Consider the following 15,509-nt stretch of genomic DNA (forward strand, 5'->3'; position numbering starts at 1 on the left):
CTCCAGCCCTGGACTTTTAATTCTTTTTTTTTTTTTGGTTTTTCGAGATGGACTTTTAATTCTTAATTCAGCTTGGTTTGGTGTGCTATGTCGGTGGCGGAGAGATTTAATATCAGGAAGGGAAACCTTTTGGCAACCAGCTTCAACTTTGTCTTTTCTTTCTTTCTTTTTTTTTTTTTTTTTTGAGACAGGGTTTCTCTGTGGCTTTGGAGCCTGTCCTGGAACTAGCTCTGTAGACCAGGCTGGTCTCGAACTCACAGAGATCCGCCTGCCTCTGCCTCCCGAGTGCTGGGATTAAAGGCGTGTGCCACCATCTCCCGGCCCGACTCTGTCTCTTCTGTGGGTAGCTTCTTCCTGCTAACAGGTGCTCATTGCCAACTTTCCGCGTCCTCTCGGGCTAGTGGGTTTGTACATCTTGCAGGAAGGGAAGGCGCCAGGTGCCAGGTGCGTTGTGTGGAAGAGCCCTGCTAGCTCTTCCTCCCAGGCTGCTCGATGTAAGGTACTGGGAGCTGACTGCAGGGGAGGTATTCCACCTGTGTCTGCTGAGAGGCCAGGCTCTGGAGACCTGGCTTGGGTCTTTCTTTAGTGACCTCCCTGTCTAGTATCCCTGAAGTATTCCATCGAAGAAGACGCAAGCCCCTGGGACCAGGCCCCAAGCTTGTTTACACTGGACATTGGTGTGCCTGTCCATCAGAGCACCACGCAGACTTGTTCTGAACACCCTCAGAGCCCTTCCTTAGTGTCCGTGCACCTTCTGCCATTGGTGCCAGACTCTAAGATGCTGGAGAGCTGGGTTGGTCCCTGTAAGGAAGTGGCCTTCCTGGGCTTTTTCTGAGGTGGAAGCTCCTTTGGATCTTGCAGGAGCAGAGCAGGAGGTAACCCTCCCCTGTATGAGAGGGGTCATGTCTCAACAGGAAGTGGACCCTGGGATTTTTGTAGATGCTTCAGAGGACACAGCTGGTGGCCCAGAAGGTGCTCAGTGCCCTCCCAGCAAGAGGAAGAAGAAGGAAACAGCCGGGTTTGGGGTCCTGGATGCTGAGCAGGTAGCTTGACACACAGTTGTTCAATCACACCCACATGACCCCCAGCATTTGGATGCTGAGTCACTGCCACACTCCAAGTGCCTGTCTCTTGGCATCCTCTTAGCTGAGGATGGCTGAGGAGCTGAGCCACCCCTGGGTGTGGCAGTGCAGACTTACTTAGGGTGTGACTGCCGAGACTGGGGCTGTTGACCAGGCAGGGTCGTTGCTTGGGCTCAGATCTGGGAGGGGGCAGTTCTGAGCTAAGGTGTCTGAAGTCAGGGACCAGATGCCACGAGGGGCCTACTGTACCATGTGTTTGTCTGTAGGAGGCTGACATTTGTGTCATTAGCAGAACGGGACTTAGGTAAGGAGACAACATGTTTATTTGACCATTTGAACCTTTGGAAATTTTTTGGTTACAAACCACTGAGCACTGGTTGAAGGGACTTGGTTGCTCACATCACTAGTATCCTGGGGTGAGACTTGATCCAGATGCTCAGGACAAAGGGTTTATGTGTGGCTCTGTCTGCTGTCTGCGACTCCTGGTGTTGGATGCCTCTTAGTCTCCCAATATTTGTGATTGGCCACCCTGGACCCGTCCTGCACTGTTCAGGGAATGAGTGGATGCTTCTTATGGTGGCCTCTTCAGAAGGAAAAAAAAAAAGCTTCTTTCAAACCTCATGAGCTGTGATGGGTTTGGGAGCCTGACCCTTGATGGAGCAGCATCCCAAGCAATAGGAATCAGTGTTAGCTCATAACCTACAAGGACTCATCCCAAAGCAAGAGCAGAGCCCCGCTCCCCACACCACATGGCTGAGAGCAGAGAGATGTCAGAGCATGGATGTAACCCGAGACTGCTTGTTCCTTTCCGGGCCGCCCAGACTCAAATAATCACACAAAACTATATTAATTGCAACACTGTTTTGGCAAGTGACTTAGACGTGTCCCTACCTAGCTCTTAGATCTTAAATTAACCCATTTCTGTTAACCTGTGTATCAGCATGAGGCTGTGGCCTACAGGTAAGGTTCCAGGTTACAGCATCTGTCTCCTTCGGCAGCTACATTGCTTCTCTCTGACCCTGCCAACTCTCCATATCTGTTCCAGCCTGTCTATATTCTGCCCTGCCATAGGGCAAAGCAGCTTTATTCATTAACCAATAAGAGGAACAAATACTGAAGGACATCCCACATCACAGGGAGGTGGAGAGGGGACAGTGGACACACACTCTCCCTTAGAGTGCTCGCAGAGTGCTTCTGAGACCTCTCCCTTGATAATTGGTGATGCCATTTTGTCTGTAACCTCGACAACTCTAGATCTGCTGTGTTCTATCTGTGTCCTCTACGATGACCCTAGGACATAGGGACATCTGTCTCCACTTAACGAGAGGGAAAACTGAGGTATATGGTGGGTTAGTAAAGCATCTAGGGTCACCTGACCAGACTGTCACGAGCTGGGCGGGAACTCAGCTCCTCGAAACGCACCCAGATACCACTGTGTCCTTGCTCAGACAAGGCATGACCAGGGCTGGGACAGCATGGCGCTTTAGCTGGGTCGCTCACAGCATGTGGCTGTCAGTGGGGACTGCAGGCAGCTCTGTGGCCAGATGACCAGGATTCACTGCTGCCTGTGTCCCCTTGGATACCTGGCCCCCTGTGCCTCAGGGCTAACATTTGTCTTAGGGGCACCACTTGGTGGCAGTGTCCCAGATGCAGACCCTTCCTCTTGTAGACACTTGAGTACCAGGACTCATCGCACAGGTGTACCATCTGTACAATTGAGGAAAGCCATCTTTGAAAGACTGGTCAGGCGTGCGTCCTGTGGCTCTGGAGGAGCCCAGCCCAGAACAAGACTCAGGTGGTGCCAGTTTGCTCAAAGGGAGGACTGCAAAGATGGCAGAGCAGAGAAGGTGGTTCGTGGAAAACAAAAGCCGGGACGCGGTCTTGTCTCTGAGGCTTGCCTCACGGGTTTTGCAGTCAAAGGCAGGCTTTGGCTTCATGACTTCCTGCTCCCCCAGAGGCAAAGTTCTGATCGAGCATGGCTCAAAGAACCTTTCTAGCTCGTGTTCTTCTTTGTCGTCATCTTCTTCTGGTTTATAGTTATTTTATGTGCATTGATGTTTGCCTGCAAGTATGTCTGTGTGAGTGTGTCAGATCCCCTGCAACTGGAGTTACAGACACTTGTGAGTCACCCTGTGGGTGCTGAGAATTGAACCTGGGTCCTGTGGAAGAGCAGCTCCTAACCACCGAGCCATCTCTCCAGCCCAACCTGTAGTCTTGCATCCCTCAGCCAACCATGAAATGGAAGATCTGGAGTCGAGTGTATCTCCACAAATGGTCCCAACAACATCTGGGGCCAACAGGACCTAAGCCGGGAAGGTCTGATTCAGTCATGGCGGGGTAAAGGCAAGTAGGGTAAGGAGGAGTGAACTCAGGAAAGGCATCAAAGATGAAGCCTGCTCCAGGCTTCCAACTTTGGACATGGCAGAAAGTGAAGGGACAAGAAGAACATGGGCAGTCGGCATAGTGGCTCGCACCTGTTTCTCCCTTAAATTTAGTCTCTGAAAACTTTTTTCCCCTCCAAACTCCCTATGTAGTTTGACTCTGTATGACCTTGAACTTCTGGTCCTCCTGCCATGCCACCAACTTCCAAGGGATATAACTGCTGTGCCCAGGCTACGGGTGCTAGGGACTGAAGCCAGGACCGATACTTCATTGACTGAGCTACATCTCCAGACCTGCTTTCTGTTTAGTAGCACACAGTCGAGAATGCTGGCTCTCAAGCCAAGAATTCGCTCTTTGTAGTACCTGAGGTGCAGACTCACTGGGGATTCTGGGGACTCACCCGGGTGCAGATGCACCCTGGTTTTTGTTTCCTTTTTACCCAGCTAGTGTAATTCACTGTCCAGCTGGGCTATGGTAGGCCCTTGTCTCTTATTGTTGGGGTTCAAGGCGTCCTGAGTCACCTGATGCAGGGTCTCCATCAATCTTCCAGGGCTTCAAGTCCTGAAACTGGGGTCCTGACAAGCAAAGTTCCTCAGGTTCTGGCTAAGTTACCGAGGTGTGAAGCCTTGCCTGGGTTAGCCAGGGACTCGCTGCTTCTCCCTCTCGTCCGTAAATTCCCTGCCATTTTGTGCCGTGAGATGCCAAGGTGTCATGTGTGGAGAGCCTGTGAATGTTGCTAATCTCCAAGAGGGTCCCCAGGTGTATCCTATCAGAAGTGAGTCCAAGGGAGGCTAAGGCTCTGGCGGAAGTGTATGGCCCTGCCTGTCACTTCTTGTCTCCATCCCTGTCCCTTTGTTCAGTTAGTAGCTGCTCAAGCTAAAGATGTTTACCCAGTGGGTAAGAGCACTTGTTCTTGCAAAGGACCTGTGTTCTATTCCCAGCACCCCTGTGCTGTGGAGGCTCACCTCCTTCTCTGACACCAGCACACATGTAGGCAGAATTCTCCTAGACAAAGTAATAATTCAAAGAAGGTGTTGGTGCGAAAGGTCTAAGGCGTGGTTTGGACTCCCAGCTCCACCTGCTTGAGGTTTTGGACAGAAACCTGGAGGGAAGAGCTGGGGTATGGAGTCTAAGGGTAAACAAACATCTCTCTGTTTAGAGTAAAAAGAAGAGGAAGAAGAGAAAACAGAGCACCATTTCCTCAGAGGCGGGTTCCTTGCCTTCCATGTCTTCTGGCCTCTGGAGTCTGGATATGCCTTCAAGCCTTGGATCCCAGGACTCAACCTTGGCCCAGAACCAAGTCCAGCAGGCTGGTGTGGGTAGTCAGCCTGGCCAGTCACAGGACACGGTGACTATGCCAATGGAGAACGACTGTGTGCATGCTGCAGACAGCAGCCTCCCTCTGCAGGGTCACAGTGGGACAGCCACAGACAGTGGCATCGGAGGTGGGACTCAGAGGAACCCTGATCCCAGTAACCACACAGAAGTTAAGGGCCTCAGCACTTCTAAAGCTTCAGTGGACAAGGACCTGCCTCAAGAGGGGCACTGTGGCCCAGCCCCTTCTGCCTGCAAAGGCCCCGCTAAGGTTATGGATGCTGTCCAGAGTGCCCCATTGTCTGAATCTAAGGGGCAGAAGTCTGAACACAAGGAAGAAGGGCCTGTCACTGCAGAGCTGGCTGCCTCAGAGGTGAGCCGCTGGGCGTGGTGGCATGGGAGTGGGGGGTGTCCTGCTCCCTGGATCGGGCAGGCAGGGCTCCCCTCTGAGTTACTCACCTTGTGGCTGGTACTGACTGAAGCCACAGAGTCAGTGTTCATTTTATCACTATGACTTAGGGTTTGGGTGATCCGTTTCTTCCAGCCAATTGATGCTACAGTCGAGGCAGCCAATCCAGAGAAGGATGGGAGAGAAAAAAGAGACAATGGTCAGAAACAGAAACCATCCCCTGTGAGTCCTGCTGCCTCCAAGCACCAACACCAGGTATAGGCTTGACTTGCCAAGAGGTGTCCAGTATGCAGGGCTCCTGTCTGTCTGCCCTGGTGGTCCTTCCTCAGGCCGCCATCTCTCGATGGCTGCCCAGTGTTAATGGTGATGTCGTGTGGGAGGCAGTGCCTGTCTCCATGGAACTCCTATGCTAGACAGAGGCGGGAAGGAAAAAGTTCCCTGAGGAAACAAAGGGTCTGAGAAGGGTCCTGAGAGGAGGCAGATCCCTCCTCTTGGGTGGCTGGGTGAGACCTGAGGAGATGCTGTGGGAATAGAATCCAGGAGTGATGGTTTAGCCACAGACACGGAAGGCATGACAGGGAACGGCAGGAGCCCAGGCCCTAAGGTAGAACGTGGTGAGCCTGTTCTCAGAGAAAAGGGAAGTTGGGGGGATAGAGAGGCTGTGGACAAGGTTGAAGAGGGGCTCCTGCAGGCCATGGTAAGCCGACCAGAAGACTGCCCAGTTCTGAACAAGGACGGCTGTGGCCCCGGCTGCTGTGAGACATGTCTTAAGCACTGGGATTTAATTGTTTGCTCTAGGAAGCTAAACCGAAAGGCAAGATGGCTGAGACTGGGAGGAACAGAGGTGAGGTTGCCAACACCCCGGCAGAAGACCAGAAGAAGCCAGAAGAGAACAGAAATTACACAGCTGCTTTGAAAAACCAAAAGGAGCAGAGAAACCAGAAGGCTGCTGCACCAGAGGCAGCAGTGAGGTGGGACGTGGCCTCCTTCAGCGCCCGCGTTACAGCTCTGCCAGAGCCATGCAGCTCCTGTCATGCCCAGCCTGCATCTCTTCTCAGTGCCTTTGGCACGTTCATCTTTGGGAGGACAGCCCTGGGCGGGCCCACCTGGGACAGCAGTCCCAAACCTCTTTCCTGTTGGTCCCTGGGTCCCTCACAGTCAGTGTGAGCCTAAGGAGCTCTCCTGGATGAAGCCATCACTGTCCAGACTCCTAACCCACCCCACCCCCTCGATGGGAAGGGGAGGCAGCCTGCTGGGGGCGCTGTGTCTGAGTCTGAATGCCTGGTACTTAGGGGTGTCGACACACACCAGAGAAATAAGCATGGTGTGTGTGCCTGTGTGTGCGCTAGTGCATGGGTGCTTATTCCTGATGTGTGCACGCACCCCGGCAGCTGGTGTTTCCTTCTCACTCTTCCCAGAACACTTAGCCCAGAGGATGGAGTCACCGTGTACTTCCACGCCATTATTTCCCGTGACTTCTCATTCAACCCTGACAACCACAGAGTGTGTGTCAGAGGGGGAGAGGGGCTCGGGAAGGAACCCTGGACTGATGCTTGCGAGATGAACTACACCAAGTGAGTGGGGGGGGGGGGGGGCAGGTGCTGTCCTCGTCAGTGGTCATGTGACCAAAGCAGTAGGGCACACTTTCTTCTTCCTTTTCTTCCTTTGCTTTTTTTTTCTTTTTCTTCTCCTGTTTTGGTTTGTTTGAACCACTTTGTAGTCCTGACTGACTTGGACTCATAGTAATCCTCCTGCCTCCTACCATGATTGGTGGAAAATGGGTGGGTTTTTTTTTTGTTTATTTTAACGTATTCAGTTTATTTTAACGTATTCAGTGTTTTGTATGAATGTCTGCCAGCAGGCCAGAAGGGGCCACCAGATCTCACTAAAGATGGTTGTGAGTCACCATATGGTTGCTGGGAATTGAACTCAGAAACTTCTGGAAAAACAGCCAGTGCTGTTAATCTCTGAGCCATCTCTTCAGCCTGTTTGTCTTTTGAGACAGGGTTTCTCTGTGTAGCACTGGCTGTCCTGGAACTCGCTCTGTAGACCAGGTTGGCTTTGAACTCACAGATCAGCCGGCCTCTGCCTCATGAAAGCTAGAATTAAAGGCATGAACTACCGCTGCTGAGACTGAAGGAATGTTTCAGACACATTCTCCAGCATGCATCCCCCTCCCATCTTAGTGTGGCTCCTTTCTCTGGGCTCTGGCAGGAAATCGTGTCCTGTTCTAAAAGCACTGTTACCTTGGGGCAGGGCTTCATGACACGTGTCCTCTGGTAAATGACATGTTATGTTACTCCACAGAGACCTTCGTGAGCTCGGGTTGCTCATCGAGGGCAGCATGGTCATTCCCCGGCAGAGCCTGAACAAACCCATCCCTTATAAGTATGTCATTCACCGTGGTGGAAGTAGCAAGGATTCCGTAGACTACGAATTTATCTATGAGGAGTCAAAGAAGAAAGGCGAGCATGTGAACCGCAGTCTGCTGGTGGATTCTGCCCGCTTGAGCACTGGTGGAGGTAAGTCATCGAGGGGCCTGAGTGGGTCAGCCCAGCTCCTGGGTCTTTGGGTCCTCTGCTTGGCACTGCCTGCCTTTGCCTTGATGCTGAGTAAAGCTGCCTTCGGGAGTGGGTTTGACTCAACCCTTTACTGCGTGAAGAGACCTGGATGGAAGGACCTGTTTCAAGGGTTGGTCGGATGGAAGGTGATTGAGGGTGGGGCAGGAGGGGCGGAGGTCGGCTTTGACAGTGACGTTTAAAGTGTCTTTCCCATGTTCACGATCCGTCTTCATTCCCGTACGCTGCTTACGTGACTCCATTTGGCTGGGGCATTTGGAAGGGCACCTTCGTGCCCCTGTGTTCTGCTGTTCGCTGGCCTTGTCCTCCTGGGCTCACAGCCTGATGTCCTTCCATGGAAGGGCCATAGAACTACTGAGGACCTGCCCAGGCACCTGCCACAGTCACCTCTTGTCCCTCTGTCAGAGGCAGAGTCCTGAAAGGGTTCCTTTCCTCTGTGTGTGGTTTAGCTGCTGAAGCAGCTCCAGACCTGGGAGGGGCGGGTGGACCCCTGCTGAGTCTCTTCAGACTGTCCTCCTGCCTTTGCCCAGTGTGGACTTGGTTTTTTCCTGGTACTGAGGGTGGAACCCAGGCTCTCAGCATTGACATAACTTTAGAAGTATTTTAATACATTGATTTGTACATGTGTGTAGTTTCTGCGGGCTTGTTGCTGCTCCCTTTGTGCGATCCTTGTTTCCCAGCAGGGGTGGGAGGACATGGAGGCCACAACACAGACTCCCAGAGATTCCAATGCAGAATTTATTTATTGTAAAAAACGTCGGGGCAAACAAAAAAAAAAAGTTGGGGCTTTCATGGAGTTAGGGAAATTATTAAGCTGCGGCAGGAATGGTTCTGGTTGGTCCCTTTCAAACTGTCACTGCTGGTGTGTGATTGGCTAGGAGCGCGTCATTAGTTACTGCACTTTTGGTCCTCTGATAGGCTGTCCTGGCCATTTTTACTTACTCAGTGCGAGTTTGCACATGCTTGCTTGTGCTAGCGCTGTTGCCCTGCATCGTGTGTGTGTGTGTGTGTGTGTGTGTGTGTGTGCACATGACACGGTGTGCTTGTGGAGGTCAGAGGACAACTTTCTCAGCTGTGTCCCCAGGGCCTTCATCAACTCAATTGTTCCTACAGCTCCCGTGATTTTGCTGTTTTGTTTTAGAGACAGGGTTTCTGTGTGTAACAGTCCTGCCCGTTCTGGAACTTGCTTTGTAGAGCAGGCTGGCCTTGAACTCACTGAGATCTGCCAGTCTGTGCCTCCCAAGTGCTGGTATTAAAGGATGCATCACTACTACCCGCCTTATCCATCATTTTTTAAGGACAGGATTTGACTTGTTACCCATGCTGGTCTTTAAAATTTTAAAGACAGATTTATTTTTTATTTTATGTACATGTGTGAGTACCTATATAGTATTTGTAGAGTGAAAAAGACAAAGGTCATCAGAGCTAAATCAGGCAATGTAGGCAATGAGAACACGGTATTCCTCAGATACAGATGCCTTAGGATTGATAACCAAGAAGAAGGGTTAGGTCCCCAGAAACTTCAACCTCGGCTCTTTTGAGGCGCTGGCTCAGACCTTGATTGGTTTTGCCAAGTCCACTTTGGACAAGGACCACAGAAGTAAACTTCCCATTGTCCTCTCATCAGGACCTCTGAGAAAGTTTCTTATCATGTCTAAACCCAGGGCTTTATACATGCTAAGTTAGCACTCTCCCTATGATCTACATACCAGGGTGTTATACACACTAACAGCATACTAACAGCCCCGGCTGCACAGGCACCCCTTGTCCTAGCTGATAGAGTGGGCTGATCACCTGGGCTTTCCTCCTCGGGCTGCTCCCCCCCCCCCGACATTTCTGCCTTCTAGGGGAGGACAGGCCTCAGGGATTTGGAGCTCGCCCACATGGGTGTCATTGTCCCCACAGACTGGCATCAGTATGACGACATAATCTGCATGAGGCCTCCTGGGATGATCAAGAAATTTTTTGATTCTTTCACTGATGGTTCAAGAAAGGACCTGGTGAGAGGGAAGAATATTGCCGCTGCGGTCATGCTGGACCGCATCTTCAGTGTTCTCCAGCCCTGGAGTGCCATCAACCTGCAGAGCTTCATGACCCAGTTCCTGCAGTTTTACTCCGTGGTCCGAGTGCCTATGGTCCATGAAGGGCAGGCTAGGCGGCCATGGTCCAGTCTGCAATACGAAGAGAAAGAGGTACCCATTCCCACTGTCACCAGCAGCTCTAGAGTAGACAGGCAGTGTCCCTTGACCAGCTAGAGGCTAGGTAGGTGACTCCTGGACTCAGTGGGCCAAGTATGGATGGGGGCAGGAGGACGTCACGCCATCTTTCTGAAAGGTTCCTCTGTGCCCTACCCTCAGCATGGTCCTGTGCTCTCCCAGAAGGGGTGGGCTCCTCGTTACACCTTACACTGGTGTGGCTGTCCCTAGGATGTCTCCTGTACCTCCACCCTGAAGGGCTAGGGACTGAGCATCTGTGTGCTTCAGCGGTGAAGCCCAGGAGAGAGGCAAGTGAAGCCCTCCCTGGCACTGGTTCCTTGGTCCCTGCCACAGTGCCCTGGTCCCTGGCACAGTGCCCAGCTGCTGAATGTCCCCTGCAGAGCTCACACTTCTTTCCCTCCCGGGACCAGGTGAAGGCGCACCTGTGGGAGCATGTGAAAACCCTGATGGCACCCTTCCTGGAAGGGAAGAGCGGGGACTCTCTGCCTGCCGACTTCCCTGTGAAGAGTGGAATGAAGCTGGGCCTGACCATCCTTTTCATGGTGGAAGAAGTTGACTTTGTTGTCCTTAAAAATGACCTGGACACGCTGTGCTACCTCCTCACCCCGAGTGCTGGCTCGCCAGAAGCTCTTCACAGTGACCTGAGCCCCATCCTCAGCAAACCTCAAAAGTATTTCCTCTTCATTTCTATCTTATGTGTACAGGTGTTTCACATGCACATATGTTGGTATATCATGTGCATGCCTGGTGCCTACTGAGGCCAGAAGGTGTTAGAGACAGGTGTGAGCCAACCTGTGGCTACCGCAAACAGGGGCTCTTCAGGAGCATCTCTCCAGCCTCCGCATCATTTCTGTTTTGTGTTTGTTTGTTTGTTTTATGACAGTTTCACTACATAGCCCAGTCTGCTCAGATTCATGAGATTTCTGCCCTCAGCTTGCGGAGTGCTAGATTTGGGGCATGAGCCCCACACTAACCCATGGAACTGAGGGTCGAGGTGCCTGTCTGTGGTCCCTGGGATGTGGCAGGCCAATGTGAGAGAATCCTCTGAGCCCATGAATTTGAAGCCAAACCAGGCATCTTGTAGTAAAGGAACACACAAAGTGCTTCTGCACACGTGTCTCGGCATCTGTGGAAGCTTCAGCAAAGTGTTCCCTCCAGCTCTGCCTGTGCCACATAGATTAGAAAGTGCGTTCTCACTGTAGGGTCACAGTGAGTTTGGAGGCGACCTCTTTGCACCCAGTGACCTTGCCTTGTGGCTGGTATGATTTGGACTTCTGAGCAGCTCTTACTGGACACTGGCCGTTTGGCTTATGTTTTAGACACCCAAGTGATTGATTCCGTTTGTGAAGATACTCCTCAGCTGTGTGGTGTAGACGGAGATGACTCTGGCGGGAATCTGTTGTGGGGAGCCGTGAGGGTCCGCGGGGTGGGGCTGGGATTTCATATCTTTATTGTGACCCCTCTCCTGGTTTGGACCCTGTCCAGCCATGCAGAGTTCCCTGTTCTCTGCAGATGGTGGTCATAGACCCCTGGGCCACCTTCCCCTCGCTGACACCTCCGTTCCCTTCTAGATGGCGTGCGTACCTGGTAAACCTATGCAGCAGGTGCATAGCCGAGGGTGTGGACCGCTGGCTGAGCACCTTACCCATCCTGCACTACTGCATGCAGCTGTCCCCATCCAGGAGGGCCTCTAAGAGCCAGTCCGAGGACACCTGGGCAGGCCTTGAAGGAATCTGTTTTGCACAGTTTCGGGAGAAAGCACCCATTAGGTGAGTTGAATCGCTGCACTTACGATGCCAATTCCAGACCCTCAGGCGGTTGACTCTTGGGCAGCCAGTCCCCTGTTCTCATTGGAGTCATTTCTGCTTTTTATTTACTAGGGCCTTCGATAACCATGCTTCTCACTCTGCCTAACTCTTTCGTGTGTATGCGTGTAGCTCGGAGGGCAGCCTCCAGTACTCACCCTTCCTCCCGGGTCTCTGCTTTCCTTTTCTGACTATGTATGCCCAGATGACCGGCACATTAATTTTGGGTTATTTTCCTGTCTGGTCTGAATGTCCCATGTCCTCACAGGACCACTGGGGTCACACATGCTGGTACAATGTGTCTTTTGCACGTGTCTGAACTCAGGTCCTCATGTGCACAGGAAGCATTTTTAAACAAGCCATCTCCCCGTCCTCACCTAGCCCAGGTAACTCCAACAGACAGCTGGAGAGAAGGCTCTGTTGCCGGCCTAAGTGGACCAATACTGGGAACGTATTTCCACACAGGGCCTCCCCTCTGATAAGAAGGTCTTACCAGAAGTTCTGTAGAAAACTTAGATTCTAGGCGTGAAATCAGTACTTTTCCTTCCTTCCTTCCTTCCTTCCTTCCTTCCTTCCTTCCTTCCTTCCTTCCTTCCTTCCTTCCTTCTCCCACCTCCTCCCTCTCCTCCTTCCCCTTCTTCCTCTTCTCCATCTCCCTTCCCCTCATACTGGAGAGGGAACCCAGGGCCTGAGCAAGTGTTCTCCCCCGGGCCTCTACCCAGGTGCGTGCGTGCCATGGGAACAGGCACATTTCAGCATCACGGTGCGCTGCGCCGTACCCCGTCATATTGCAGAGGCTGTTGCGATGGTTCAGTTCCCCTCTGCTGTTATCACACCACCTCGCTGCATCATGGGAGGCATTTCAGGCCAATAGGACTTTATTGTTCCTCCAGGAAAGGCTCATTCCTCAATGCTGGTGGTGGCAGGGAGGATTTCCAAGGCTAGAGTTTGATCCAAGGTTTAAGGAAAAGCTGTCAGCTAGTCAGGGCCAGCAGGAAATCCCTACCTGTAACCTGCAAGAGCCTCATGCACTGAGTGAACAGATTCTTAGGGAAACCCCTGTGTGGTCAGGGTTGTAGGTAGCTCAGAGAGTGACAAGCAGCACCTGTCCTCTGTGGGAGTTGACCATTGAACATACTGGAGAGTAGCACCATGGTCAGGCTTGGAGCAAGTCCTGTGTGCCCTGCCGTGATGCGCAGGTAGGCCTAGAGGAGGCTGCTATCTTTCTGAGAACTTTAGGAAGAAGAGTGGTGTGTGTGCTGGGGGGTGTCATGGTGAACCCTGGCCTCTGTAGGGGCAGGTGTGGGGTCTGGGAGTCTCGGGGAGACAGGAAGACAGACGTGAGGACCGTGAGCATCCTACAGTGTAGGGGACAGTGAAGAGTGGGCAGTTGAGAGCTAAGACGGCTGCTGGATGAGGCCCCACTGCAGGCTGGGCACAGAAACAGGGATGAGCCCATCTCTCTGGGACCTCAGATCTCAGCTTCTGCCAACTGAAGCCCTACAAAATTTTCAACTCCACCCAGCTCTGCTACTGCTCTCAGTGTGGGATGAAGGGGAGCCCCTCGGGGTCTGGAGGGAAAAGTCCAGCAGCCACCCCGCCCTTGCAATCCCTCCCCGCCCTCCATTCCTGACCGACTTTTGTTTCCTGTGGGCGATCACAAACCTCAAATCAGATTGTGCAGCTCCTGCTTCCGTCCCCTCCACGTCAGTTCCAACTGCTGCAGCCTCACTGCATCTGTGCTCTCTCCTCAGGAGCGGGGTTCTCCAGTTCATGCAGTCCAAGATGGCCCTGCTGCAGGTGGATGACTTCCTCTTCCGCTCCTGGTTCAGCCTGGTCCCGCTGGAAAGCTTGACTTCCTACTTGGAAAACTCGACAGAATACTTGAGTCTCGTGCCTGCCCGCATCCTGGATTGTTTGCAAGGGGTTTCATACCGGCTTCGAGGGCTGGGCAAGATCTCTGACCAAAACCTAGAGGTGTGTTATGGGGACCAGACCAGCAAGTGGTGTCTGAGCAAGAACAGGTTAACGCTAAGGTGCTGGGAGTGGCCTGTGGGACAGGGCTTACTTCATGTGTGGGTCTCACCCTCAGGGCCATGAGCAATGAGAGGGTGGGAAAGGACTGAGAGTGAGAGAGATTTATCTAGAGGTGGGGGAGGTTTATCTAGCCAGGTGTGCTGAGGCTTTTTTATACAGATGTGGTGACATTTCATATAAAGGCAAAGGCTGATTTGCTGGTGTCTACTCTTTCAGTAAATAGAATTTGGGAAAGTCAATAGCTTTTCTCAGTTGTATTTTAAGTGTTTTAAACAGTTGTGCTGGGCAGAACTACAAGGCAGTTTGGCTGTGAACTTGTTCCATAGTTGCTGTTGTCCATCCTTCCTACACGGCTTTAGATATAGAGAATTGTGGATGTTGGCCTGGAAAGATGATCATTTGGTAAAGTGCTTGCCATACAAGCTTGAGGATCTGAGTTCAATCCCCGGAACCCCCAGGAAATGCAGGTCACTGTGGCCTGCCCTTTACTCCCCAGGGGGAGTAGCGATGGGCAGATCTTTAGGAGCCAGCCTAGCTCAATTGTAGTCTCCAAGCCAATGAGAGACACTGCCTCAAAACAGGGTGCACAGCTCCCTATAAGAGCACAGTTTCCACACATGTGTGCATGCTCAGAAGACAGCAGTGGGAATTCTGTGCCGTGAATTTAATCATGAGAAGCTATTCTTCCCAAGAGCAGCCGTGTTGATGGAAGGAAAGACGAAGCCAGTGCTCGTGTGCACACAGGGAAAGACGAAGCCAGTGCTCGTGTGCACACAGGGAAAGACGAAGCCAGTGCTCGTGTGCTCACAGGCGTTTCTGGCTCACTCACAGCGTGATCACACTTCTTCTATTGTCCTAGGATGTCAAGCGGATCTTTACAATGCTGATTAAACTTGTGGACATTTATGAGACCACGTAAGTAGGAAGGCCCAGGGCAGCCTTGGCTTCCACACAGCTCTGGGCAGCATGGTGAGTGCCCCCGCTGGCCTCACCTTCCCACACGTGCTGTCTCCGTGGGGAGGTGGAAACTAAGCCATGCTGTCCACGCTATTAGATGACTTGTCCAGCTTCAGGGCTGAGATTTTACCCATGGTCCCTTGCTACATCCCTTCCCTGTACCTGTTACATCCGAGCCTGCCTTTAGCAAATCAGATCAGAAGACAAATCAAACGTATTACTGTTTCCCTGGCTATGACAAGCACCTGACAAAGGCTGCTGGAGAAGGGTCTGTTGTGACTCAGTGTCAGGCACAGTCCATACTGTCAGAGCACAATCCATACTGTCAGAGCACAGTCCATACTGTCAGAGCACAGTCCATACTGTCAGAGCACAGTCCATACTGTCAGAGCACAGTCCATACTGTCAGAGCACAGTCCATACTGTCAGAGCACAGTCCATACTGTCAGAGCACAGTCCATACTGTCAGAGCACAGTCCATACTGTCAGAGCACAGTCCATACTGTCAGAGCACAGTCCATACTGTCAGAGCACAGTCCATACTGTCAGAGCACAGTCCATACTGTCAGAGCACAGTCCATACTGTCAGAGCACAGTCCATACTGTCAGAGCACAGTCCATACTGTCAGAGCACAGTCCATACTGTCAGAGCACAGTCCATACTGTCAGAGCACAGTCCATACTGTCAGAGCACAGTCCATACTGTCAGAGCACAGTCCATACTGTCA

At 52.1% G+C, this 15,509-nt stretch overlaps 1 protein-coding gene across 2 annotated transcripts in view; it reads left to right on the forward strand.

Annotated features, from left to right (window-relative positions):
* Positions 1-15,509, forward strand: part of Rnf213 (ring finger protein 213) — an 88,481-nt gene that overhangs the window by 12,870 nt on the left and 60,102 nt on the right. Inside the window, exons 4-14 of one of the 2 annotated variants that reach the window (XM_050140020.1) lie at positions 915-1,043; positions 4,624-5,151; positions 5,323-5,442; positions 5,986-6,158; positions 6,606-6,761; positions 7,495-7,709; positions 9,672-9,958; positions 10,393-10,652; positions 11,554-11,751; positions 13,542-13,764; positions 14,684-14,739. In XM_050140020.1, coding sequence (XP_049995977.1) covers positions 915-1,043; positions 4,624-5,151; positions 5,323-5,442; positions 5,986-6,158; positions 6,606-6,761; positions 7,495-7,709; positions 9,672-9,958; positions 10,393-10,652; positions 11,554-11,751; positions 13,542-13,764; positions 14,684-14,739 — 2,345 coding nt within the window. The remainder of the gene's footprint in view (positions 1-914; positions 1,044-4,623; positions 5,152-5,322; positions 5,443-5,985; positions 6,159-6,605; positions 6,762-7,494; positions 7,710-9,671; positions 9,959-10,392; positions 10,653-11,553; positions 11,752-13,541; positions 13,765-14,683; positions 14,740-15,509) is intronic. The other variant, XM_050140021.1, reaches the window with a different exon arrangement.

The sequence above is a fragment of the Alexandromys fortis genome, unplaced genomic scaffold, assembly GCF_014885135.2.
Source record: "Alexandromys fortis isolate MF-2015 unplaced genomic scaffold, M_Fortis_MF-2015_v1.1 scaffold_39, whole genome shotgun sequence".
Lineage (NCBI taxonomy): Eukaryota > Metazoa > Chordata > Mammalia > Rodentia > Cricetidae > Alexandromys > Alexandromys fortis.